Source organism: Phasianus colchicus, chromosome 1, assembly GCF_987193195.1.
Source record: "Phasianus colchicus chromosome 1, bPhaCol1.hap1.1, whole genome shotgun sequence".
Classification (NCBI taxonomy): Eukaryota; Metazoa; Chordata; class Aves; order Galliformes; family Phasianidae; genus Phasianus; species Phasianus colchicus.
The window spans coordinates 123,871,155-123,899,022 of NC_143436.1; the positions used below are offsets into that span (position 1 = coordinate 123,871,155).

Consider the following 27,868-nt stretch of genomic DNA (forward strand, 5'->3'; position numbering starts at 1 on the left):
CTAGGAAGCATCCAGCAAACTGTTCTCTGAACGCTCTCCTTATTAATTAGACTCCAAGCAGATAAATCCAAATTGAACAGACCTCTCCCTGCTTGTATAGCTAAAGAAAGAAAACACTCTTGAAACTTTTCAAAAAGTAGGAAAACAAGATTATTAAACAATTTCCCAATAGTTTATGTTTGCACTCTATTCAGATCAGCAGTGAAAGCATTGCCATTTCAAATACTACATCTCTTAAGTTAAACCTCATACAAAAGTTGGTGAAAAGTTGATATTTTTCCTCACTGGCATTTTAATATAATGAAAAAATAAATCAAGCTCAAAAATTAGTACTTTAAAACTTATTTATCAATATTGAAGAGAATATTCAGTTTGTTCTAAAAGCTTCATTTTGAGGAAATCAGACTGACAAGATTTTTACATTTTTAAGACTCTAAAACCATAATGATTTTAAAGATTTTTGAAAATTAGGGCATATGTATTAGAGTATCCTTAATGATGTTTAAGGAAATTTGGGGAGAAAAACAAAAACCACTCAAAATGAAAATAAAAAGGATATATTTTTCAGATTTAAAATATTTGTGGCTGAATCCAATTTTAATTTCAAAATACTTGGTTGTTTTTTTTTTTTTTTTACTTTACCCACCTTTTCCCATTTCACAGAGAAAAAACAAAAAACAACAACATAAAAACAAAACAACAACAACAGAATAATGCTTACCAGTGTTGTAATGTTTTGTGCAATAACCAAGTTCTTTATCTTCTTTCAAAATAAACTGTGGCAAGGTTAAACCTTCTGCAACTTGCACAGGTCCATCGCTCAGCCACTCGAAAATCAGATCATTCATGGTGTAGCCAACTACAACAAAGAAATCAGATTCATTACATAGTAATGAAAACCTTGAAAGTAAGTATTACTATGGCTTACAAATATGTCAGTTATTCCAGTAAATGCTAGTTTAGCTATAATTTTAAGCCTTCTGATTAACTACAGCACAATTGCAATTAGTTGCTTGTTACTAATATTGCATTACTTCTATGTTAAGAGCAACAAATAAGTAAAATAATTAACTTCTGAAATAGTGTCTTGGTTTGCCACTAAGAATAATTTTTATGGCCCATGAAAGATACTATTTACAAATGAGTTAGCATTTTTCTATGTCTACGTATCAGCCAGCACTGCTTACTTTTCATCATTCTTTGACTATGTAGAACAAAACCAGGGTTTTTAGAATAGATGATAGTGCAGCTTTTGTAAATCTGTGATTACCAGAGAGGCGTGAAGGTGTTTGAGAGAGGCTTGGACTTTCTGAAGTCTCTTTACAACTGCAGTTACCACACAGCTATGAGGAAACTAAACAATCTGTGTCCAATCTCCAGCCTCAAAGACAAGTAGTAACCTGCAGTTCATACATGCATAGATAAAACCATCATCTCTTCCCCACAAAACAGAACAAAACCAAAATAAAAAAAGAAGGCGGCTTGACACATACTGACTCATACTAAGTCCACGCAAATGACAAGAGGCAGTGGGCATATGCTGGCATGCATGAGGCTCCCCCTGAGCACCAGGCAGCATTTCTGTTTTGGAGATGATGGAACACTAACACAGGTTTCCCAGAGAGACTGTGGAGTCTCCTTGAAGATTTCCAAAAGACACCTGGATAAGGGCCTGGCACCCTGCTCTGGGTTGTACCAGATGAACACAAAGATCTCTTCCAATCATTCAGTGATTCTGTGAAATTAAAAATCTCTGCTTCATGGAGTATGTTGCTCACATTTTTTCAAAAGACTGTGACTCGTCTTGATCAGACATAACTCATCCCTGGCTGTGATCTACTTGTTCTTACTTTCTTGAGATTTGTTTTCTTGGGTATGGCACTGCTGTGATTATTCCTGGAAGTGACACAGCCCTGACTGAATAGGTGGGAGAATAAAGAAAGGAGCTGGAACAGCATAGAGTACGGAACAACATTTTAGTTAAAACATTTTTTCTCCAGGACTTCCTCTTACAAAAGAGGAATATTGATTCTGACCACACAAATATAGCAATGTAAATACTATCAAACAACCAAAATTACGGTAAAACTTGTTTTGTTTTACTAGGCAAAGCAATCGACACTCACAGCTCTCTAGCTGCATTGTGCATGTCTGTACATCCATAGGAAAATTCTTCAAGTCCATGGGACATGATAACGTTAAAGTAAGCCTAAAATTGAAGGGGAAAAAAAAAAGAAAAAAAAAAAAAGCACTTGTTAGAAATATATACAGATTTTAAATATATAGAATATAGAAAAATATACAGATTTTATTCAAAGCCCCATATTTATACTTTGAAGAATCAAGGCCAAATCTTAGAGCCTCAGAAGATGGACTCTTATCCCCTCTTAGGTCTTAAGGACAAAACAGCCTGTGAAGATAGAATATGTAAAGCAAAACAGGCTCTCACTGGCTGCATTGGCTGGACAGAACAGAATAGCAGAGGCAAGATAGCAAGAGATGCTCCCCACTAATGTACCATTGAATGTTATATGTATAACAGTGAACCTAGATAATGCAAAACCTAAAATGACTGATTTTTAGGTTTTGTTTGGGAACAGCAAAGGAAGAAAACATAAAAATCAAGGGGTTTCTTCAACAGGGAGTGCTTTTTGTGTATGAGAGCCAGTTCCAACCCTTCATTCTTACTTCTTAGCCATTAAAAGAAAACAACAACAACAACAACAACAAATACAGTAAAAGCCACAATCGCATTGCATTAAAAAATAAAGAGTTCAGGAACAAGAAAGTAAGCCTAAAGGAACGTTATCATACAAATTAAATTTCTCTTAATTTTTCAGCTGCTTTGTCCCAGATAAGGCATAATTTTACTTGGATAGGAATATGCTTATTGTTTCTTTCCTTTCTTTTTTTCTCTCTCTCATTATTTTTGGTTTAGTTTACTTTTCAACATTTGAATGAAATCTGTGTCTCAAGTCTTCTCCACTGTTTTCTTCTTGTTTCCACGGGGAGAAGGAAACGCTTTTAATAAACAAGATATTGGGTTGACAGAATTACAAATAATTATCTTCTTTGAAAAAACACACAGAAAAAAAAATATTAAGAGTTTGGTTTAAGTTATTAAAAAGAGTACATGTATTATTTCAGATTACCTTCAACACTTCGACACAAAGAAAACAAATAAACAAAAACCTCAGTGTCCACTTGTCATCAAGTACAAGAACTAAACTGTCTTACTTGAAAGTACACTGAAGCATTAATATGGTACAATGGGAAGACATTTTTAATTATGCCTGTGAACAAATGTGCCAGCTGCTAACCTGGAAATTGTGTTGTCACAAAATCAAATGTAATTTATATGGAGACATATCTCACTCAACTCTGTCCCCTGTAGTGATTTTGTGCTCCTCAAGTCATTTGTGTTTCTCAGTACATACAGCTTACTCAATCTAGTTCAGTCTGTTTCTTTATCATGGGAATTTTTTGGGAAGGCCTGACTGTACTTTTTAGTCCTACCATCATGCAATCAAATCACTATGATATTTAGGTAACTATAATCAAAATGTAATCATTTTGATCAAAAATCCTACTCATCATCTGCTTTTGCTTATCCATGCAGAATGTGTGCAGAATGTCAATATCAGGAAATCAGAAATTGGTTGTCAGTGGCACTAAAGTGCATTGTGATGAAGAAAATCATCCAGCAGTCCTCTCTACATCACAGTAAATAAACTCTTAATTAATCTTTGAGAGCACATAGCATAAGCATTAAAAATATAAGCCATCTAGGGAAAAAAGAACACATTTAGTAGAGGTATGAATGCCTTTGAAAACATGCCCCTTACTACTTTAAATATTTTGTGCCCTGCAAATGGTGATTGGCCTCATTTTACTAGTTTCCTGGATTAAAGATTGAACTATTTAAATTGCTAATCCCCAGTAATGACAAAAGACTGCTTCTGCTTTTTTTTTTTTTAATCTGAAATGTTGACATACCAAATTCTCTTCCTTATTTTCAGTCATATTCTGAAACGTAGTTAGATTTTTGAAGTTCATTTCAAGTGTCTTTATGCAAATGATTTTCTAAAAGGCTGAAAAATATATCACCAAGATATGACCTATACACCATTTAGATTTTACCGACCATCAGTCATGGACTATACACTCTCTGTGCTTCCTCTCCCTTTCATCCCTTTCTCCTCCCCAGAACCCTCAAGAAATCTGAGGGTTTAACTATAAACACGGGCAGGGGTATGTAATCTATTCATTTAGTATGAAACTCATGAGTAATCAAGTGTTTCCAAGTTTCTCAAGGATTAAGTGATCTATTTCCCCTAGTGGCTAGATGGGTATGTCAATTATTCATCTGGAGGTGAATTGAGGAAATGAGCATTACGGTGTTTCACACAAAGGTCGACATCTCTTCTTTCTCTCCCTAAGCAACAATGTCTTTCAGAAAGCCTAAATTATTCTCTGCTTACCCTCACAATTGGAAAATAACTTCTAGTCAACGACTGTTGAGGCTAGCGCAAGAGATCATGTCCTTTTGACTTGTTCTTCACCTCAGCATAGTAGTCACTCAGAGTTAGCATCTTTGCTTCTGTAATCCCTTTACCAGGATTAACAAAAGTATTAAATTCAGCACTTTTTACCTGGTATTGTCCATACTGATTTTCAACAAGATTACTACAAGCTAAATATTTGGCTACTGGAGTCTGAAGTAGCTCAAATGAAGTCTGTGGTGGTGGGTCAGTTTATAGTAGTTGACTCATATAGTAAAAACATGATTCTGCAATTTTTTTACCAAATACATTGCCATGTCACTACTTACGCATTTACTCTAATAGGGAAACAGGATCAGAAATGGTTAGGCAGATATAGCTACCCACACTGCCACGTAATTGACAGAAAATATTAAAAAAAAAAAAAAAAAAAAAAAAAGAATGTCTCACACTTACTTGGCAAATTCAAGAGGAGCCCCTGGAGATTTGGTATGAAGTGCAATTTTAACTGGCAATTACATTGATGAATACTGTAATCATTAATACATCAGAAGAAACTGCTATAGAACAATTATTTTTCAGCACCCCGCTATCAAGGCAGTTGAGACTTACAAACAACATGTTTTGTAACCATCCCCTGCTATTTAGGCTTGGGTTACACAGGTAGCTCAGGAGGAGAGCTCTGGGGCTTAACAGAGCAGACAGGGACCAGAAGAGAGTTGCAGAGCTGGGGATCCTTTTGTGTACATCAGGCACTGAGCCAGGGCCAGCAGGACACCCTGCAGGCGAAGCCAAGTGATTCCCTGCTTTCCCTCATCCCTCCCAATGTCAAGGAAGAACTGAGCACTGGGATTTGAACAGAACAAAATGCAGAAGCAGAGCCAGAAAGCAGAAAGTGAAAAATTAGCCAGCACTGTGACAAAATAATAATAAAAAAAGAAAGCACTACTGAGCGATACTGTAGCAGAGGCAGGGCTGTAACTCAAATATTCAAGGGACCTACTTCGTGAGGTTTCTTTCATACCCTAGGTCTGTCCTTCTGAGCAGCATCTCTTGACTCCTGTAATGCCTTCAAGATACAAAGGGCACCACTGGGATTTCTTCACCCAGCATTTCACTCAAGATCCCCTCTTTCATCCCCAGGTTTCACCAGAACATCTTGAGAAGCTGTTCAGACCTGGGCTGTGGGCCTGTCTCTCTTCTCACCCCAGCTCAGTATCTTTCATTTCTCATCACTTCAAAAAGATACCTTATCAACACTGTTCTAAGTTCTGTGGTTCCTACTTCTGCAAGCAGGGGGACAGTAGTTCTGAAAGCTGTGGTTTATGTTACTATAGAAGCCAGAATAATGCATCCTGTGGGAAAAGTTAAATGGCCTTACAGCATGTTATTAATCAGAAATGTCTGTGTTGGTGATCTTAAACACCTGAATGCTCTGTTATGCAATGTCAATATTTTCTCCAGAAAGAAACAGACTGGCTCTCACATGGGCCAGCAGCAGAGCTCAGCATATACACTACAGCTGCCCTAAAAATAAGTAGCCAGACATTGTCACCTGAGGAAAAGCCAGTGAAGAGAGGGTGACACACATACATGCAGTCAAGGGAGCACAGAGGTATTCATGTGCACTGCAATGAAGTTCAGCAGCACTCTGTGCTCACTTCATTTCTATTCATCCTTCTTCCTTGTTCTACCCTTTCTCTGATTCTGTGACACACTTTGCCCACTCCACCTATGCCTCCTGTCCACCTCAGATCTCTCCCTTTCTGTATTCATCCATTTCAAAACCCCAGCCTCTTTCCTCTGCATCCTAATTTATTGTTACCCTTCTCTTTCCCCTTGTCCTTTTTTTGTCCCAGTTCCTGCCACATCCTACTCCCACCTCTCTTTGGAGTAGTAAGACATGGGGTCAGTCTATGCTTTGACACATAATTGCCAAAGTAGCACCATCAGTGAAGATTCCTCAGAGACGGATTCCTTTCATACCAGTGAATAAATAAATAAGATAAATCAATAGTTCTTCAATATTTGTGAGCAGATTATTCTCAACATCATCTCCAGTCTCTTTCTTCATCTCAGAGTTTTTGAATACTAATGCTTATCATCATAATATTGAATATCTGTGGCTCCAGCCTCAGGTATTACTTCTCTGATAACCCCAAAATGCTAGAAAAACAGTTCAGAACATTATGTGTATAATCATCTTGTGAATGGTCAGAAACGTAAAACTGAAGTAAAGAACTGCCAGTACTGGGTTAGGCCCTTAGGGAACTGGGTTTACATGTTACATAATCCAATATTTACTTTCATTTTTTTAGAAATGTAAGAAAATATCTCATCTGAGCTACAATTGCCTGATCCACAGCAAACATTAAACTGTACTCCAACGCACTTCATGCTTACAAGCAGCTAACAGCTGGTGTGCTGTGACTCCCCCAGAACCTCACTTGATCTATGCAATAGCTCTCCCCCAGGAAGAAGGCCTTTATCCCACAAGAGAATCTGGATCTCCAAGTACCAGGTGTCTGACAAGAAGGGAAATGACATTTTCATAAACAAACCTGCAAATGTGGCAGTTTGTGAGCAGGTTATAGAACACCAGCTGCCTCGTAACATTTTTCTTAATGAGAAAATACTGGGGTCACACTCCAAAATTTCAGAGGTACTGCTAGAAATTTAAATAGTGCAGATCAGAACGCAAGTCTTTCCTGTCTCCTAAAAAAAGCATGATTGGCTCCTCACACATCAAAAGCAGCAAAAGCCTCACCATGAGTGGGCATGATATCAAAAATAACTCTTTGCTTCTATTCTTATCCCTTCATTCTTTCAAGTGACACCCATCCACAGCTTACTTGGTGGGACAGGAGTTGGTGTTACAAACAACATCTTAGCTTCTTCTTTTTTTGTTTTTTGTTTTTTTTTCCTTCAGAAGATTAGACTTTTGGTTCTTACAGCTGTTGAAATAACATAAAAATATTGCCTAAGCAGAAGCAGGCAAAGTTCCCCATTAACTGGCAGGGGAGATGGAGTTGCACAGCAACCATGACAGCATTGCATGACACAGGAGCAAATGCCATTCAGACTAGTGGCACTGAAATAGGCAGCAGAATGTAAAATCTCTTTATATCCTTCCCATCCCCCTCTCCTGGGGATCTTGATTTGTGCCTGAAAAGAGAGCACACGCACTGTTCGTACATCAGAAAGCCAAAAAAATAAATCCCAGTGACATTCCTCTTTTAAAGGGCTTTTCATTTTGTAGTTCATCTCATTATTTTTTCAGAGACCTGACTCATCATTTTGAATGTCAATTCTGGTAATTTTCACAGTCTACAGGCTTTGTCCTGTTAAACGGAACAGTCAAACTGTCTGCTTTTTCCCTTATTTTTGAGGAGCCCTGGAATCCCTCTCTAATGTTTGTCATGTTCTGCAGCTTCATTTCTGTCAGATGGGAATGGGCTGTAGTTGAGCTTAGAGGAGATGTGGAGCCTTGGCTGCTACTGCGAAAAGAGATGCAGGCTGGAGTAACACGTTCTGCTGTTTAGGATTGTGTTGTCTCTCCCTCCAGTGTTTTGCTTTGCTTCGTGCACTGCTTAAAACGGGAGCTGGCACAAAACGAACAGAGTGGTGGATTCTCATTATGGGCATCTCACTTCTCATTGTAATGCCAGCATTGTCTGTAGGTACGCAATGCCAGCACATGAGTTGCCAGCAAATGATTTCCCAATTTTTGTTCAAGCAAATCTGAGGAATTAAACTCAAGTATGATTTCATGTAGCAGCTAAATTCTGAATTCCATTAAAAATACAGTTTAATCTCTCCCTTCCCTCTGTTATTTTCTATATTAATTTTCCTGCAGTGTGTGTTTAGTGTGCCGTTTCTTTCCCTCAGGCATGATGACATCCCTGTTCAAGTCATATATTGTAATGCAATTGGCAAAAGACCTCCATCTCTGTGAGCATATTCCAGGAAGGCACACTATTTTATGCCATTCAATTAGAAAAAGATCCTGAACCTACATTTTTTCTGTCAAACATTTAACTGCTCTAATGTACATTCAGTAGGTAAATGGTTACCAGCAGTCAAAGAGACATCATTGTTACCTGAGGAGAGTGGGCATGCAGATATGTGGCTTGCTATGTAATCCCATTGGATTCAGAAGTAACCTCTGCCAATTTTTTTTTTTTTTTTTTTTTTTTTAATCCTGTCAGCCAAGAACAACTGTGCACGTACAAATTATTCTCCAAAAGCATTTTCCACTTTTTTTAGCTTGGAAAAATAAAGCTTTCTCTTTGTGTATTTGAGCTCTGTGCATTTGAGATGCAAGAATATAGGGCTCTAGAAGGTACATCTTGGGCCATCAAATCTGATAATCCGTTAACGAATGTAGTCGTTTCATCTAATCTGTTTTAAAACTTATCACGGCAAGATGTGAGGAGCGGCTGAAGTCCTCATGTTTGCTCAGCGCAGAGCGGAGGAGCTGAGGGGAGGCCTGATGGCGGCTGCAGCTCCTCACAGGGAGCGGAGGGGCAGCGCTGAGCTCTGCTCTGTGTGACAGCGACAGGGCCCGAGGGAACGGCATGGAGCTGTGTCAGAGGAGGGCTCGGGGAAAGGGGCTGCACCACAGGGTGGTAGGCATGGAACGGGATGCACAAGGTAGGGGGCACGGCCCCAGCCTGTTCAAGGAGCATTTGAGCTTAAGTGTTCCTGTGTGGAACCAACGGTTGAACTCAATGACCCGCGTGGGTCCCTTCCAACTTGGGATATACCTTGTTCCTCTCTGTGCCCACCACTATTTCTCTTGGAATATTGTTTGAGAATTCAGAGTATAGATGAGTGGAAAACCTGTAACTTCCAGTTTAAATTTCCTTATGACCAGTGTAGAGCTATTTGTTGATGCCAGTTGGCCTGGCAGCATTTCCTTCAGTTTAAGTAGCTCTTCTGTTGTGTTTGTATTTACTTCACACCCAGTGTTTTTGTATGTCAGCTAGGGACATGCACAGCATTAGAGGAATTAGTGAGGCAGTGCATGTTCAAGTATAATGTTCATATCCCTACATTGCTTTAAATGTCTGATGAAGTGAAAATGCAACTAATTTTATGTCATTAAAATGTAAATTATTCTTTCCTTAAGCAAGATGATCAATGGGGTTTTGACAATGGCTGTGCTAGTTGCATAACAATATACCTGCATTAGGCTTTATTATTTATTTAGGAGGTTTTATTATTTGTTATGCAAAACAAGTACTTTAGGCACAACAGAAAAATAAAGGTATTGGAAAAACAGAACTAGATCCTCAGTATGGATTTGTATGTAGGCTGTGAGAGCCGAAAATGGGTGATGGGGGGGCACATTCGAGAAGCTGTTGGGAAACCATCCCGAAGGATGAGAAGCACATTAAATTAAAAGATCACAAACCTAAGGGATATGGCGGTGGATTAGAGGCAGGAAAAAGGGCAAGAAAAGAAAGGTGAATAGTAGGCGGATAATAATAATTCAAGGACGCAGAATTCAACTGTAACAAGAATGGCTGCTTTTCCCATAAAAAGCTGCATTATTTTAGCCTCTGAAACCATTGTTATTATTGTAATCATGCCCATGGGAAGACAAATTTGTCAAACTCACTGTATTCACATAGCATACAGTTACAATTTGAGAAGTCACTGTGTCCAGTACAGTTTAGTAAAGTCTAGTGATACTAGCACTATTTGTTATACAAAGTCTGTAAGGCCTCTGCCTATATACATTATAGCAGCCAAATCCAAAACTGCTTTATTTTTGTGCTCTTTTTCAGTTAGTAGTTCAGCATTGCTTATTATTAAAATCATTTTTTTTATATACATAGGTCACTCCAAAAGTAATGCCTATTATTTATTTCCATGAAAATTACAACAGCTAAAAAGAGCGCAATAACACTATTTGATAGATCAAATTCTCAGACAGAAAACACCATTTTTCAACACAGTCACCTCCATGTGCATCGTCACTAGTGATAAACAGGAGCCTGAATGCTGTGCTTGTAACAGTCTGCACCAGAGGAGGTGACTCACTGTCGCTGTTGCCACAGCTGAAATGCACCACCCACTCCTCACTTTGCTCACATTCACTGGTCGGTCTCTATAAACATTCAGCAAGTGTCGATGAATGTCAGTGGCTGCTGTTTTTACTTCATGGAGGAGTCTGATTGCCCCTCTGCTGCCATCTGTCATATGGCAACAAAATGTATCAGTATGTTAGCGGGAAGATTCAACCTCTACTGCCATACCACCAACTTCTGCCTCCGACATTGTGGGCCAACATAATGAAACAGAAGACATTACTTTTGGAGCAGTCCTCGTATTTTCTTAAGTGTGGAAAAGTTATTTTAATGCATACGAAGATTCTTTTTTCTTGCTTTTAGAAGATTAGGGAAATGAGCATGGACTTGTTTTGCCATTGGTATAATAAATAATGTTCTTTGAAAATGTTCCTGTGCTGATTAAGATTCAATTCCAAGGGAAAAGCCTCATCTTTGTCAGTGCTATTTTATAGGACTTGAGAAAATAAATATGAATATGAGCTAAGAGAGGGGTCCTTACCTAGCAAACAGACATAACAATCATGGTAACAGTCTCTCTTCTCCATCTCTGCTAATCTATCACATGGAAAGACAATGCTGATAGTAAAGTCCAAATCCTCTTAAATACCTACACTAGATTGCAAATAAAACTGAAGTCATCAAAGTTAAGCACAGGATGTGTGCAAAACTGTGGAACATAACATTTTGTACCACTCTATTAGACTAGACTGTGCCATGCTGTTGTTGATTTTCACACAACAGTGTCATTAGGTGTAAACGGAGATGCCTTATTGGGTAACTCATATGGGTTATACTCTGAAATTATTGTAGATGACCCTTGCCCGAATTTACTGTAACAAGGCAAAAGATTTTCTGGTATCACTAAAAATCTAAGATATGATCATATGTTGTTTGTTTTTTTTCAGGAATATTATGGAATTTCTTTCCCACAAATAGTCTATTGTGAAGAGAAAATCTGTGTTATCTATGTTTCTTTTAAATTTGCTTTGCATTTCATGGAATCATCAAGATTGGAAAAGACATCCTAGATCATCTAGGATGATCCAGCTGTCCAACAACCACTAATATTTCCTGACTAAACTATGTCCCTTAGTACAACATCTAAATGTTTCTTGAACATCTGCAGGGACAGTGACTCCATCACCTCCCTGTTCCAGTGCCTCACCACTCCTTCTGTGAAGAAGTTTTTCCTAATACCCAACTTTAACCTCCCAAAGGAGAAGGGAAATAATCTTCCATCCCACAGGGCAAAGAGCACACCTAGACAAAGAAGACTAGAAAGCACAGGACTTTTGCTCAGAAAAACTGAACAATATAAGTGCTATATATTATTTCTGATGATTAACGTGAGGGGTATGGCGGCCATAACTTTTAATATAACCCAAGATGGCGTGAAGAGTAATGGGCATCTAAGGAGGTTAGACACAGTGTTCTGTCAATTGGCACTACTGCCACAGAACAAAAATTCAATTTTGGTAACTTGAGTAATGTGGCACAAGAGATGGTACTGCAAGTAAATGTGCTGTTTTCAAGCAGGAGAGGGCTGTTGGATGTGACAGCTCATCCCCTCATCTACTTGTTGTCATACGGAGGTCCAGTGATCACCCCCAGAACATCTGCAGAAAGAGACCAATGCAACAGCTTGTATTTCCTGTTTCATGGTGTCCAACCAAACAGTACTGCTCTCTGGTAGATACTGCTTTCATCCATAGTAACATTTAACTACCAAATTTGGTCCAGAGTTGAAACATAGAGAAGCAATTTCCTAAATTACTGCAAAATTTAATGTGCTGTAAAGATAAATGAAGACGAAAAAAAATGATACTCTGAAAGACTTGAGGAATTTCTTCCTAGGTATTTAATTGTTCTTGGAATATAAGGGAGAAAAATAGTTTGTGAATTTGTTCAAATCTACTCCCTAAAATTCCACATGATTCTCTTGTCAAAGTATGCAACATTTTCTAAATTCTTTACATGTTTTAAAAATGTGAAGTAATCTGTTTTGTAACTCTTTCTGGCTAAATGGAGTGGCCCTACATTTCAGAGGACAGACTCTCTTTTATATGACTACTGGGAATACGAGGTGCTTACTGGAGCAGCTGATAAAAAAAAAAAAAAAAAAAAAAAAAAAAAAAAAAAAAAAAAAAAAAAGAAGTTCCAGCCTCTTTATCTTCCTGGCCAGGATATTGCAGGTGCAATGCCATGGATCAGTGCTACAGTAGAATTATACTGCCTTCTGCATCAAGATCATATGACTAAGATGCACTGAAAATATTAAAAGCAGAGGGAGGCAATTAATGTATAACAGAAAAAAAAACACCTTCCACTTTCCATCACTTTGCTAAAATAAGCTTTTCAGCAGATGCTAATGTTCTGGCAGCCTGAAATGAGTTTGTGGGAATCAGGTACCACAAATGTGTGGCTCGAAGAGAAGGCAAAGCCTCCTATGAGGTTCTTTAGCATTTTGCTGGTGTCCCAGCTACCTGCAGTGGGACAGGGAAGATATGATCCTTGCCCCTGGAACATAAAATCAGTTCAACAGCGTACACAATACAAAATCCAGGTGTCATACAGAATATGAGTGTCAGGAACAAGACTGTCAGTATCATCACACAGCACTGCCATTCTTTCCAAGTTTGTAGTCCTTCTACAAAATCCAGCCCATGCAGAGATCATTCAAGGGTTGTGAGCTCAGAGGGATGAGTCACAGGCATCTGGAGGGTGACATTGTGTGGGCTGAGATTTAGTCTCATTGTTTTTCAGCATACAATATATACACAACATAAGCCAATTATATTGAACACTGCTATAATGAACCCCTCTTGTTGAGCACTCTCTGCAGAGAGCTTTATAACAAAAACTATAGTTATTTAACAGTGCTGTGCAGCTCAAAGGGTGCCACTGAGACTGATCTTGACTGAAGTGCAGTTGCTTGCTGAATATAACTTTACTGTAACTGCTGACTTTTAAAATGCATGCACCTCCAAGAGCCGTTGTCACCTCACTAGGGACAAAAGTGTATATCTGTGATATTGAGCAATTCTGAGTTCCCTCCCAGAGGTTTTTGGCTGCTCTGCAGAACAGAAGGACTTAGACTAGTTTTCTCTAAAGACATGGGCTGTGTGCCATTTAGCTTCCAGATCTGGAACAAAATGTCATCCTCTATCTTAAAGCTTAAAGTGTTCTTCAAAATAATGAAGATTTTATTGTGAAAATGGACCTAAATCACTATAGTTCCATAATCCTTCATGTTCCTCATATCACTCATTTCCAAGTATTGTAAGCTTAGAACCTCTTTCTCCATACCAGTCTTGCCTCAGGCTTTATATAGCATATATACCATGATATCTGAGATTAAAACAAATACCAAAGTAGTCATCTGAGCATGCAGAAAATACCTAAAAATAGGTTTAGAATCCTAAACTTACTTATATGATTCATAGGTGAGTACATCAGCCACTCTGGGTTTATTTTCCATAACAACTCCCAGAGAATAGATTTAGTAGACTGCAAGCATGATCATGATAGCTAACTACTGTGTGGAAAACAGTGACAGAAATCTATGTTATGCCTACCATCACCAATGAATGCAAGATGGATAATCCCATACTAAAAGAAAGGCAAACTGACTCTTGCTTATAATGGGATGACATGAATGACATGCATTAGTGGGCATGGTGGTGATGGGTTGAAAGTTGGACTTGATGATTTTAGTGGTCTTTTCCAACTTCAATGATTCTGTGATTCTACAAAATAATTCCAAGAGCAGTGTGTTGTGGTGGGAGTAACACAGGCCTAAACCCTCTGTGATCCTGCAGTAAATTACCTGAGCACATATATCCTACACCAAATGTCCCTTTTTAGTAAAATAAGGATCATATTCGGTCCAAATTCTTTTCAGAAAGGACAGGATTTGCTTCTCATGGCATTTAGCAGCATAAGCCACGCATGCCTTTAAGAGAGCATATTTCCTTTCAGATGAAGTCTAAAGGGAAGATGAATGCTGCTGTTGTATAATACCCACCTGCTAGTTCTTACCCATTTATTGCAGACAGTTGTTCTAAACTCATTTAGTAGAGACAGTGGTTTACACGTTATGAGACAGATTTGCCCTTGCTTTTATTAAATTTGAACATATGACAAAACAGACCACAATGTTACTTCCCAGATGTGCGTTAAAAGCATTTTAAACATAGAGCATGCTAAATGCTAAAAGTTAAATACCATTACGTCAGGCTAGGTCTGGTTGGTGTGTGAGTGAAAATGGCAACATTTTATCAATCTCAGTGCACTGAAACAAATCACTAAAATATTATCTGTTTCAGCGTAACACAACTAAAAGAAATTGACAAACAGCATATAGAGAAGAAGTTTTTCTTCTCTATATTTTTATATATTTTTACTTCTAACTTCAAAGTTCAGTACTGGAGAAAGTTTTCTTCCCTGTAAAATATTACTCAAAATTATAAGCCATGTTAGAGGCACCAGGTAAGACTGATTTTCTTTGTCCTTCATTGGAATATTGCTTACTCTACTTCACATAAATTTGTATTTAGGAGTTGGAATTTTACAAATGCTGTATGACAGCTTGAAATATTATTTTTCCTGCATGAACAAATGTCAGGGAAATTATCCATCTGTATTCAGAGCAGCACTCAGCTGCACTGTTGCCTCCAATAAGATGGTAGCTGATGTCATTCAAACAAACAGTTGCATTCATTTCTTTCTCAGAGTGAAACAAGAAATATTTGTAAGTGACAGCATATTTATCACTCTGCTAGTGCTAGTCTCACTCTTCTGTGCTACTATTTTTCTCAGACTGTTCAGGTATGTAAATTTGAAATCTTGCTCAGTAAACACTTATGTTCTGTGCTGATTAATCCATCCAAACATAGTTAAGTTCTTATCAAGGAATTTCCAAAGGAATTAAATAAATGGAGGAAATGTTATGTTACTGTTTATTAATTTAGCATCCTAGAGAATTCAGTTGTCCTTAATCTGGATCAATAATAATTCCTCAGAGAAAATTCAGGTCATGAACCAGAATGCCCGATCAGAAACTACAGTCTTAAGAGCTGATTTTCCTTACTAGAGAGTAAATTCAATAAACAGATCTGTTAAACAGGTATTACCATGTTTACTTTTCACCATGCAGGAAACTGACTGCAAAGCATCCTAGGAAAACACAGAACAAGATCTTATCTTTCTAAACTGTTGCAATAATGCAGTGTTTTTCACCTTGACTTTTTATACTAAATTAACAGCACACAGTAAGCTGAATATTAAACAAATATTGCACATTTGCTGTTCTTGATGCCTTTGCAATGCAATTGATTCTTTACATATGTCCCATTTCATCAGATAAGATTCAGTTGTATTTTGTCAAACTATGTTTATCCATTCAGCCTAAATCCAGTCATATGACACACACTTCAGTGCACTTAGTATATAAAAAAGAAAGCTTTCCATAATTCCAATTATTTTCGTCTGTGAACAGATATGTCCAATTACCCTGAGACTCCTGTGTCAAATTTGTTGTATTTCAAGCCTATTTTTACTTCAAGTTTTCAGTAGCCACTTAAAAGAATGTTCCCCTTTACTTCTGAATTGCAGTTCACAAACTATGAAAGAGTTGATTATTTTTTTTTTGTAAGGGGAGTGACTTCAGCTAAAAATGCTGATGGGACTTCCTGAGGCATATCAGTAGTAGACAACATTAAGTTTCCAGCAAGGCTAGGAAGTACCGCTGTGCAACTTACTATCTTGTGAGAACTAAAAGCTTAGCAAACGAATGTAGGCAAATTTTCCTTCTATCCTGCTGTGATTAAATCTCATTTTGGTTGCACACATGGGACAGAAAAAATTAAATATGTAAATTATGTTCTCCAAGCCTAGCTACATATAGAAAAAACAGGGAGTAAGAGGAAGGAATGGGATGAAGACCAGAAAAATAAAGTTAACTGGTTTACCTGATACTGTACAACACTTTTCCAGTCTTAGAAATCCTTAGCAGCTTATTGTCTGTTGTGACATCATGGAAGTTTGCTCCCTTTTCATTGGCAAAGAATAAATCTGGTTTCCAAATAGAGTCCAGCATGGAGGGATCCAAATCCAGGGAATCATCAGGATATTCGCTGTAAGCCAGGCGTGAATCGTTCCACTGCTGTCTCAAAAAAATGTTCACTCTGTAGTCCTACAGAAATGCCATGTAAAAAGGTTATTGAGCCACTTAGAAAAACTAAAAGCCCACTTTAGCTTTCTTTATGCTCTTAGACTTATTTCAGCATTACAGCAAACATTTATGCTATCCTTTGGATGCAAGAATTGTCATTTGAAAATAAAGCAGTCTGAGTATCATACTGAACCAAACAAACACAATTGGTACATTTTCCAAATCAAAATTACTTCAGTTATGAAGAAAATATCAACTGCAACCTCCAACGTTAAATATAACCCTCTTTCAAATACTATGGATTATCCCAGTGTATTTGGAAAGTTAAAAAGCACTGTGGTTAGCTACATACAATTTCAACAAATCTGTTACAAAACTGCTAATTTAAATAAATTATTTCCAATACGTAAATCAATTATTTCTAATGTACTCATGAATAGTTGCTAATTTCAGTGAAGCCAGATTTGTACAGAAGAAATTAAATCAGCACTTCTTATTTACTGTCTCTATCCTTTTTCCATCTACCATATGCTTTTCTCTGTATGTTCTTTCATTTACTCCTCCATCCAACATCCCCTTAAAATTGTTCTAATTGCATTCTTCTGCTCAGTGGTCTGTTAGTCACAACTGGGAAGACAGCAATTACATAGAGGTTCATTTAGAACCAGAATTAACACCATGTCGAGAACTGGCTATTAAAAGGGTGTGTGAAAAGAGCTTTTGGGGTCTAATCCAGAATCCAGTGGAGGGAATGGAAAACTGCTAGTGCCCATTCTCCTCATCCTGAATTTCCAAAATCAGCAAGAACATAATCTCTCCTATCTTTCCTTGCAATTATAGCATATATTTGCCTTAAATTACCACAGCTAGATATTCTGTGAATACTCTCTTAAAAATGCATCTACTAGTACTCTAAAAGGAAAATATTTAATAATATTTATATAGATTATATTACCTGAAAAATTACATTAGCAAATAATTCCATCAGTTGTACAAAGCCTCACATTTAGGATTTGTTTGGGGGCAGCTGCAGTACATTAAAATGGCAAAACTGTGCTTTTGACTTGGAAAATGTATGAGTTCACATGGGTTTAGAGAGGGCACTGAACTTTATAGTCTAAAGAATTTATCACCCTTGAATTATATAAAAAAATTCTCATTCTAATTAGAGTTGTGGAATGAGCCCCACCAGCCTTTGGTGTTCCCACCATTCAGATGGTAGATTCACGATGAAGTATGCTGCTGCCCTGGCAGAATATTTCTAATATATAAAGTAATACAGTTTTTGAGACCTATGGGATGATGTTTCACAATTTCACTAGTAATGTGTATTCTCTTGCTTTCTTTATTATTTCTATTTTGCTTTTGGCTAGATGTGAATCAAAACATCTAATCAGTGCAAGACAGAACAGATAGCAGCCTAAGAATGGCATGCTTTTTAAAGATCTTGCAAAAGCTTGTAACTATTTGTCACAAGCCATTGTGCTCTTTATGATGGTTTTGTTTCATAACAGTTTAAAATCAAGTTGTTACTTGCCGTACTGAGCTTGTAAAATATCATCAAATCTTGCAAGAATGCACCAACCCTGAGCATATTTTCCTTTGTTTCCTGATCTTAGAAACTGTCTTACAAGTTTGTATAAGACAGTTTTAGTTATAAAGACAGGAGATCTTTATTTTCTGTCTTCTTAAAAGAAGGCAAGAGGTGTTATCAGTGAATGAAATAACACTATATAATCATTATACCTAGTCATGTCACACTTTTTCATGTTTATTTGAAATAAGATACGTAACAAAATCTATGGAAAGCAGAGGTATTTCTTCACCCATGACACAGAAATCATAGATCAGTCAAGTCAGCAAATTGCAAAAAAATATCTAAAAATAAATATTCTTTCATGAACTTCTGCAGTTGGTGATTTAGCAAACAAAAGTGAGTCTGGAAAATCCTTATTCGTAGAAGGGCTTACATATGATGATATATATTATACCAAAAGCATAAATAATGCCAATAGGATTATACAATCTTTTTCAGCATATACCTTCATAAATATATTAGAGCCATCATGCTGATACACTTCAAAAAGTTTTTTTTCACTACAGACTGTGCTGTTAGAAAGAAAACAGCACTGAAACCTTTGTATCTCTCGGACTGGCTTCACTATCTATAAATATATCTTCATTTATGTATATATAAAAATATGTCAATAAGAAATAAAAAATGAAAGTATAATATAACTTTCACATCATAAAGCCATAATTATATTTTTCCTCTTCTGCTTGTGGAATAAGCAGCCAGGAGGGATGTGCATTTACACAGTCAGATGTAATCATGTGTAGAATTTTGAATTTACTTTTCCTATGCTAACAGTGTAACTATCTCCCAGAGAAAAACTCTCCTGAGGATGATATCTCAACATGGAGCTCAGGCAGCCTACGGTGTGTGTTTTGCGAGTTCCTGAGGGTAGGAGTGGGAGGACTGTAGTAATGCACTCCTACACTACCACAAGTACACCTGCTCCACAAATTCTTTCTGACAGAACCACTGCTCCGAATGAGAAGCGTGGACCTGAATTTTCAATCTCAGTTGCAGTACTGATGCCAGCGATAGCTCAAGGCAACTCAGATAAAGAGTTTTCCTCTGTTCTCAAGCCATAAGTCCAGGGCGATGCTAATACACTAAAGAAATATTCTTCTGAGCAGTTTTATTAGATTTATATGAAGATTTAGGGACTCAATCCACAGATACTAAATTCTGTTACAGAAATCTAGAGAGAAATGTTTTTTCTATTTTCCTCAGGCTGGGCAAAGTTAAGGATATCAGCTCCGCAGATCCCAGGTTCCCCCTCCAGGCCTTCAGCAAAGCTCTGTGGCCCTTTGGCCTCAGGCACCACTGTGACAGGGCGTGCTGGGGAGCCCCACTCCTTTTTTGGTGCTGTTTTCTGACTCCGAACATGCTTTGGACTTACTCCTCTTTGGTGTTATCTTTCTTCCCTTCCTCCCCTCCAATCACATTAGTACCCCAGGTGTTAAGTCAGATGTCTGATGCTAACAGCAGACATAGGAATGGCTGACCAGAGAGACTATTTTCTCTCCAAGTGCGAAATATGAACGTTAACTGAATAATAGTGTTCTAATAATCTATTTCAAGGCCATAACAGAAAAGAGCTTGTTTAACTAGACACCTGAGTATGTAGGGTGTCTCTAGTGATTTCAGTGGGAGTCCTTTGTGCAGTTTAAACTGTGTATGCAAATTACTCATTTGCTCAAATTGGGATCTAATAAATTGATTTGCAATGTATGTTTTCTAGTGAGAATAGCATCCACACAGCCACAGCTAAGATCTGTTCTCCCTAAAATAGAGTTTGATGCGTTTATCCCAACAGAGAACCTGCTGCATAGTCAGTCATTGATTACAGGGCGTAACCACAACAATAATGTCCCCACAGTTAGTCATTTCTGTAATTAACCATTAGCTCATGAATGTAGGAAATGCTCTTAGCTTCTCCTACAGCTGATAGCTAAAATATCCTGGTCATTAGTGACACTGAATATCTGAATGTTTTGGGACTTTGCCCAGCCTGATGTAGATTACTCATCTGTGATATTCAACAACAGTGAATTTTCTGCTGAATACTGCGTATATGAATGCTTCTAAACTTAGATATAAAGCTTACTGGCACAATCACTTTATTCTATGAAGTTACACAGGAATGTCTTTTTTTTTTTTTTTTTCCCTTTCTTTGCAAATTAGAGTTTAAATGATCAATAAAGAAAATTTCCAACAACTCCATCTTCATTCTGATCTGGCCTTTTTAATATTTTGGTTTGGTATAATATACATCATTTTAATGTGGAAGAAACTTGCTTTTGGAACAAATCAAAATAAATCATGATACTGTCCCATGTGTACATAGTAGTGCAGAGAGTCTCACACATTGGCACTTTGTTTCTGTAAATCTTTGGGAGCCAAACTCACGAAGACAATGGATAACCTTTTTGAGGAGAGTCAGCACACAACTCTGTTTCTTTTCTCAGTTCATAGGTTTTAACTTTTAGAAGAAAATGCATGAGTTGTGCTAGCTGTTCACACAGGGATAAATGTACTCCTGGTGTCTATCCTAACAAGAAAACAGAAGATACTCCTGCTAACATTATTGAGAACTGATTGAATTTAGTAGATCTGGGACTGTAATCCTGTTTGCCATGTTCCTCCTGCTGAAAGCCTCTCTAAACAAGTTTTCTTTTCCCAACGTTTCCAATGAGCTATTGCAGCTCTTCAAAGTTATATCTTGACAATGTCCCTTCAGTATATATACGCAGTTTCACTAAGCATCCCTGTCCCCCAAGGCAGGAATGTCTCTTTTTGACTTACAATCCAGGGTTTAAAATTATTTTTTTATTTATTGATCAAAATGATCAAGTGCATTTTATAGGGAAAAAGAATCCCAGAGGTCAAACAAAACTCATTATTTATCACAAGGGATGCCAACATTTTTACCACGATTGTGTTTATTTCAGAAAAACAAAGCAGTTGGAACAGCAATTGATGTCTGCCTCTCAGACCAGTTTTTAAAAATCCTAAAACTAGTCACTTTGTCTCTAAAGAAGTTACAGCATTAAGAAAGTGAATATCAAACCCCTGAACAACATCTAAGAGAACTTTTTCCACACTTTTTCCAGCATCATGAACAAAGCAAAGTAAGAAAGCCAACAGTCTTTGTTTTTATCAACTTGAATGTTTAGCTGTTTTCAGCAGAATGTGTTAATGAACATTGAAAAGGTGCACATTAACATATTTGATAGACGGTAAAATGCAATGAGGGGATTTAATCAAAGCAATGAAGGAGTCTAATTAATGCAATCAGCATTAGGTCGTGCAAATATTTTCATTGAATGCCATCTTGTAAAGCCAGTGACGTGCAGAATTTTTTGCTACTTAAAGCTATGCTAATGTCTCTACGTCTTAAGATCAACAGACACAGCTGGATAAAAAAGTCTACATTCATATCTGTCTTTTCAAACTCTTTAAACATAGGAAAGCAAAGTTTTTAAAATGTTGTCTGTTGATAATTATTTTAAATAAAGGTTAAGGGAGTTTTCATATAAAACCTAACTTGATTTTAGTTCTATTTTAAGTTGTTTTCAAATGATTACAGATATATATTCTAAAACCTTGTTCTCTGTTTACTTTTTAACTACGTATTTTATACCTGTGTCATTTATAGAAGAATCTTTCCTACACTATTTAAGAAAGCTTTCTTAAGAAAGCTTAAGAAAACTTGTTTTAGTAACTACTTGCCTTTTTTCCTCTAGAAAATGTTAAATAACTGCTGTAGATTTTTTTCAAGCAATTACATGTGAATAAAGTATTTTAATGTTAAATGAAATGCCTAAATTAGACAAAATATCTTTTCTTCCCTCAGAAGGCAATTATTTCAAGCCAATATTTATCTTATTTTATAATAGAAAACAGCTCCTTGCTGTAACTTAAGTAGGTAACAAGTTTATTTTTCTTTAACAAGAACTCAGTCCTGCAGTCCTACATTTACTGACTCTGACTTTAAAAGGAAAAAAAAACAAAAAAAAGAGGAAGACCTGTACACTGTGTAGGAATAGTCACAAAACAGGGTAGTGAAAAAACATTGCCATTGTTTCAGAAGTGTCCATAGCTGAACACTGTGCCCTGAGGCGTAACTCTTGCAAAATTTCAGTGAAGGTGGGAACTCTCTTTTTAGATTACTCTATGGAAGAGGAAACTTAAAGAATATAAAGTGAAACTGGGATCTGTTACTAGGTCTTTTAGAGAATGGATTTAACACACATACATGCGCACCTGGTAATTACTGTATCTTTATCACATTACATGAAAACCATAAAAAAAATTCTTAGTATTAACCTCATTAGTCAAGTGCATGTATGCTTGAATAAGTAACCACTCTTACATGGACTCGGATTTGCTTTTCCTCAGCAAGTATTAAAGAAAATGAAAGTTTAACTCTTTTAGATTCCAGACTAAAAAAGAAGAAAATTAGACAACAATTATCATCACCATTCTTTTTCTTATTATTTCTTTAATCCTGAACTGCAGCAATTTTTAAAAATCTTATCTCATATTGAAATGGTAATTTTAACCATTTAACTTTTTAAATATTAAAATGAATTTTTGACTTTGGTGCTTATTTTATGGCTGACAGTGTTCTTTGAATTCAGTCAAAATAAAAATTTTGATCATCTGCAATCCCATCTGCAATCTAGCATGATTTTTGGCCCTGAAAGTAATCAAGTCTACTCATAGCTATATTGTGCATTTGCCTGAGTTACCAATGTGATTTCTAAATTCAGAGATATAGCTAAGTTAAATAAGACAGTTCTGGAACCTCTGTCAGCCTAGTCTGCAGCAGCAGATAAATCAGCAACCACTCAAACACTGAGCCCTTGGCAAGCAGCCCCACAGGTGAGTTCCAGCAACTTTTCTGCCTTTGCAGTGCTAGCAACACCTGGGAAAACTGCCTTGGGCATGCCTGTAGTTACTGCCATCACAGTCGATACAGACTATGGCAACTACAGATATGTATTAAGTTGTGATAGTTGAGTTCAACAGGTTTATATAAATAAAGGGTTTTTTTTATAAAACTTATATTTTAATTTAGCTGAAATTAGTAAATTTAAGAACTTAATAGATGTCCCCACATTTAGAGCATCTCTATTCTACATCACATCCCACTCCTTCACAAGATGGCTTCAATGACCAGTCCCACTCACCATTGTAGTTTCTGCTATTGAACCAAAGCTGTTGATAAATATGTTGCAGGTAACATTTACAGGAGGACCTGCAAGTTGAACAATAAATAGAAAAATTGACAGGTTGTGTTCATGACATATATTAAGTATTGTTGTTCTCTTGCCAATGGCATCATAGCACTTACCATTGTGGTTTCTGTGACTGATCCAAAACTGTTGATAAAAATATTGCAAGTAACGTTTACTGGAGGACCTGTGGAATGCAATAAAAATGTTGCAATATACATTGAAACAAAAGTACAGATCCCTCAGCCTCCGTACAATCTGGTACAGATGTGGCTGAAAACAAGCAGAAAGTGAGTTTTCCCAAACAGATCATGTAAACATCTATCAAAAGAAAGAACGTTATCAACACTGAATTAGCTCTACTGGTTTCACTGGAGGTTGTTAAATAAATACTGAGGACTGCATCCTTCTAGGGTTTAGGAGAAGTGTTGTGTGAGGGCGTGGGTGTAGCAGCTCTTTCTTAGTCTACAGCTTCAGTGCAGGACACACTCCTTGTAGCATTGCAACCACTATCTCCGTGTTTTCTCAGACTTACAATTGCAGAGATGACCTGTCCATGCCTATCCCACTCTCTTCATCTCAGTGTTAACTTGAAAAAGTAAGGTATCACTATACTAATCTTTTTTTTCCTCTTCATTTATATATATATATATTTTTTTTAATTATCAAAGGTGTAGTAGGGGAATTATAAGCATATGAAAACAGAAGGTACTAGCAAATGATCTTAAAAACCAACACTTCATATAATTTACTGATTCTGAGCGAAGAATCCAATTTTATCTTAGTCTGCTAATGATGAGATTAGTAAAATGTATATAGGAAATATGGGCCAGTTATAGGAGAAAATAAAAGGTAACCAACTAAGCATCAAAGTTTGCAACAGTTTTACTCTTTTCTTTCTGTTGATTTTTTTTACTAAGGAAGTTGATGTTATTATTCCAGGGAAGGAACTGTGTACGTATTAAACATCTTAAGGAAGTATTGTATAAAAGGAAAATATTTGTGACTATATACAATATACATATGTGTATAAATATATATGAATGCATATAATAAGTGATGCACAAGCAACTGCTCGCCACCCCCCAGCCAATGTCCAGCTAGCCTCCCATGAGCAGAAGAGAGATGAACTCCCACCCCCTTCAAAACTCCATCTGCATGATGCCATAAGGTATGGGAAATCCCCTTGGTTAGTTTAAGTCAGTTGTCCTAATTCTGCTCCCTGTCAGCTCTTTGGGCCCTTTGCTGCAAATGGCCTTGGCTCTATACAACTCTGCTTAGCAGCAACTATAAGCATTGGTGCATTTTCTCCTAGAACCAATAGTGTCTTATCAGGCAATCTAATAAAACTATTCTATCCCATCTGAAACTAAGATGAGTGCATCCTTTCCTTGTCAGTTGCCAGAGGGGGTGAATCCATCTCAGTGTCTGTGGGAGTCCCCATGCTGAGTGGTAAATGTTGAAAGATGAATGCTGAACCAAGCCCAGCTGTTAACTGCAATTCTTGATTAGTAATCTCCAGTTTTGATAACACGTGGCTCCAAAGCTTCCTGCATTTGGCAAGCTCGTGAAAAGATTCACTTGTACTCTTGTACTGAAGATCATTCTAACTGCAATTAATCATTTCTACATTCTCTTATCTAGTCAGCTCTGTGGTTTTGGTGCATTATGTCCAGACTGCACCTGGCAGCCTTTTTCTCTTCACATTAATTTCAACCATGTAGCTAAAATGTCTACAGTAGTAATATTATAAAAAATATTGCATTTGGAAAAAATGCATTTTGGGAATCATCAAACACAGCATAGCCTACCAGTTAAAAGAGATGATGCTCCTGCTATATTTAGAGTTGGTGAGTACTGTGTGCAGTTCTGTTCCACACAACATGAAAAGGATGTTAAGGTCCTTGGAAGCATTCAGAGGATGGCAACAGAGCTGGTAATAGGGCTGAAGTCAGGTCTTGTGAGGAGGGGTTGAGGGTGCACTGGGCTGTCCAGTCTGGAGGAGGCTGAGAAGTACCTCACTCCTCCCTGCAGCTCCCTGAGAAGGAAAAGCATGGGGACGTGCCGGACTCTGCTCCTGGGAATCAGCGGCAGACTGGGAATGGCACAAAGGTGGGATCCAGGAGCAGGACCAAAGGACAAAGTGAGAGGAGAGTGATCCCATTAAAAACTGGGCATCCCCTCATCTGTGGAGTGGGGATTTCTCATCTAGGCTTAAATGAGGGATGGCAGTGAAATGTGGGTGAAAGCAGGATGAGGATTTGCATGCTGGCCTGAGTTCTCATAACACACATCCCAGAACAGCAGGGTAGGGCAGCAGAATTTGGTGAAGCTAGTATTTTAGGTTGCGAGTTCTTGAAGTATTAGCATGCATTTCTTTTCCAACAACCCAAAGAGCCTCCAGTATCCAACACAGTTCTTATGAGACCTGATACAGCTATCTCACAAGGAGGACTCTGGTTTTTCAGCTGCAGTACTATATATACCCAAATTACCACTTCAAGAGCTTGCCAGTGCATCTCTTCACAGCCCTGCAGCCACATCCCTGAACTACTGCTGGGTCACCATAGCTGCCATGGTCATTAAGCAGAAGTAAGTTATTTATTCTTCTAGTTTCCTCCCTCCTTTGACTGAGGCAAGCAGGATAAGGGCTGGAGAGGTTCTATCAAATGCTACCCGAGCCAGCGTTGTGAGAACTATGGATGCAGAACCACAGAAAAAAAGGGGAGCTTTGATGCTCTGGAAAACTTCCTCTGCAGCACAGGGCTCCTGCAACTACTCTGGAAGCAGTGAGGTTTGTACACTTGTTTTTTTTTATGCCTAAATGTATCATCCAAACTATGGTGAGAAAAAGCTCCTAATTTAAGAAGTTTGCTTAAGGTACTGATAAGAAAACAGGATCTGCAACACAGGTAGTCCTCATTACATGTATCTACATAAGCCTTCTCTTCCCTTTACCTTTCTTTCTGCCTTTAGACAAAATAGACTTTTTTCTCCATTTTTCCTTCATCATCATCTCCTGTGTGTCTCAGCAACAAAGGAAATCTATCAGTCACAGGAAGCTGGGACAATGCAGTCACGCTAAGACCTGAAAATCCAGGTGACACTTCCTGTTGGGGACTGATGCCTTTCATTCAGGATACTGATTTTCTATGCTCAGTAAACTGAAAATTCCTTGTTCTTTAGATGTATTCTTCACAATCCAGCATAGCGATGTTTCCATCGCTTTTATTCTCCACTGATGGCAATTGTACCTATTAAAAGAAATAAAAAATAAAAAGGGAATCTCACAAGGGCAGAGGTCTCCAGAACCTCTGAAAAACAGTAGTTGTATGGTACTTTGCACTGATGTAACTTACTGGGAAAAAAAGCCAAATAAAGCTGAAAATATTGTTCTGCTTCATCAAGCTAAAACCAACATACTCGGAAAGATCATCTGTCATATACAATAACTGAGCTTGCTGAGAATGCCGTATCTCCTGGTGTTCCCACCATAGCAGCAGTTTGGGTGCTCACTGTTGCATCTGAAACTCAGAATCATATTCTATGATGTCAATGTATATTTATGAATAGAATAAGGCTAAGAGCCACAAAGGCACTCACAGAGACAGAGCCAAATCTGCAGTGATTTTAGCTAAATCCTACTTAGGAATCTCATTCCCATGGATATCATTGAGCCCAGTGCTATCAAGTAGCTAAGGAATCTACTCAAGTATTCTATTTATTGCAATGAAATCTGTAGAGTGCTCTGCACAAAGTAGGTGACACTGAACAGCCAGCAGGAGAGCATTACAGTTAGATTTTTCCCTAGTTTTCTTAGTTCTGCCTATTTCCAGAAGTGTACTTGTAGGCACGCATACAAATATAAATAAACTAAATGACATTAAGCAAACTTTTCTTTTACATCAAGTTTTAAGCTGCTTTCTTCATTTGTTTAACTTCAAAAAGCAAAAATGCAATCTTACAACACGACCTGAATATAAAAAGGACACATTATATTCCAAAATTGAAAGCCTTTCTTCTGCATTGTACCACTGGAGACTTACAAGCCAAGTACTCCAGTGATTGTCAGATTCAGGTGACTGCAGAATGAGTCAGAGAAAGAAAAGGTCTCTGGGGTAAGTATAGCTAAAGCCACCTATATATGCATCGACACAGTCTGAGGTCAAACAATGAGTAATCAACTTCTGAAGTGGTATGTGAGTTTTCAGCTGTGGGAGTTTTGCTGAATGTAACAGGAGTCATGCTGTTGAAATCCTATCAGAGCTTCACGGGACGAGAATCCCTGCTAAGATGCATTTTGTGTG

General features: G+C 37.6%; 1 protein-coding gene across 3 annotated transcripts in view; it reads right to left on the reverse strand.

Moving 5' to 3' along the window:
* The window catches only part of GLRA2 (glycine receptor alpha 2), a 130,449-nt gene that overhangs the window by 87,574 nt on the left and 15,007 nt on the right, over positions 1 to 27,868 (reverse strand). For 2 of the 3 annotated variants that reach the window (XM_031596078.2, XM_090125287.1), the window contains exons 3-6: positions 23,681 to 23,748; positions 16,549 to 16,772; positions 2,127 to 2,209; positions 722 to 859 (exon numbers count right to left, since the gene is read on the reverse strand). In XM_031596078.2, the coding sequence (XP_031451938.1) occupies positions 722 to 859; positions 2,127 to 2,209; positions 16,549 to 16,772; positions 23,681 to 23,748 (513 nt within the window). Of the gene's footprint in view, positions 1 to 721; positions 860 to 2,126; positions 2,210 to 16,548; positions 16,773 to 23,516; positions 23,585 to 23,680; positions 23,749 to 27,868 lie in introns of all 3 variants that reach the window. The other variant, XM_031596079.2, reaches the window with a different exon arrangement.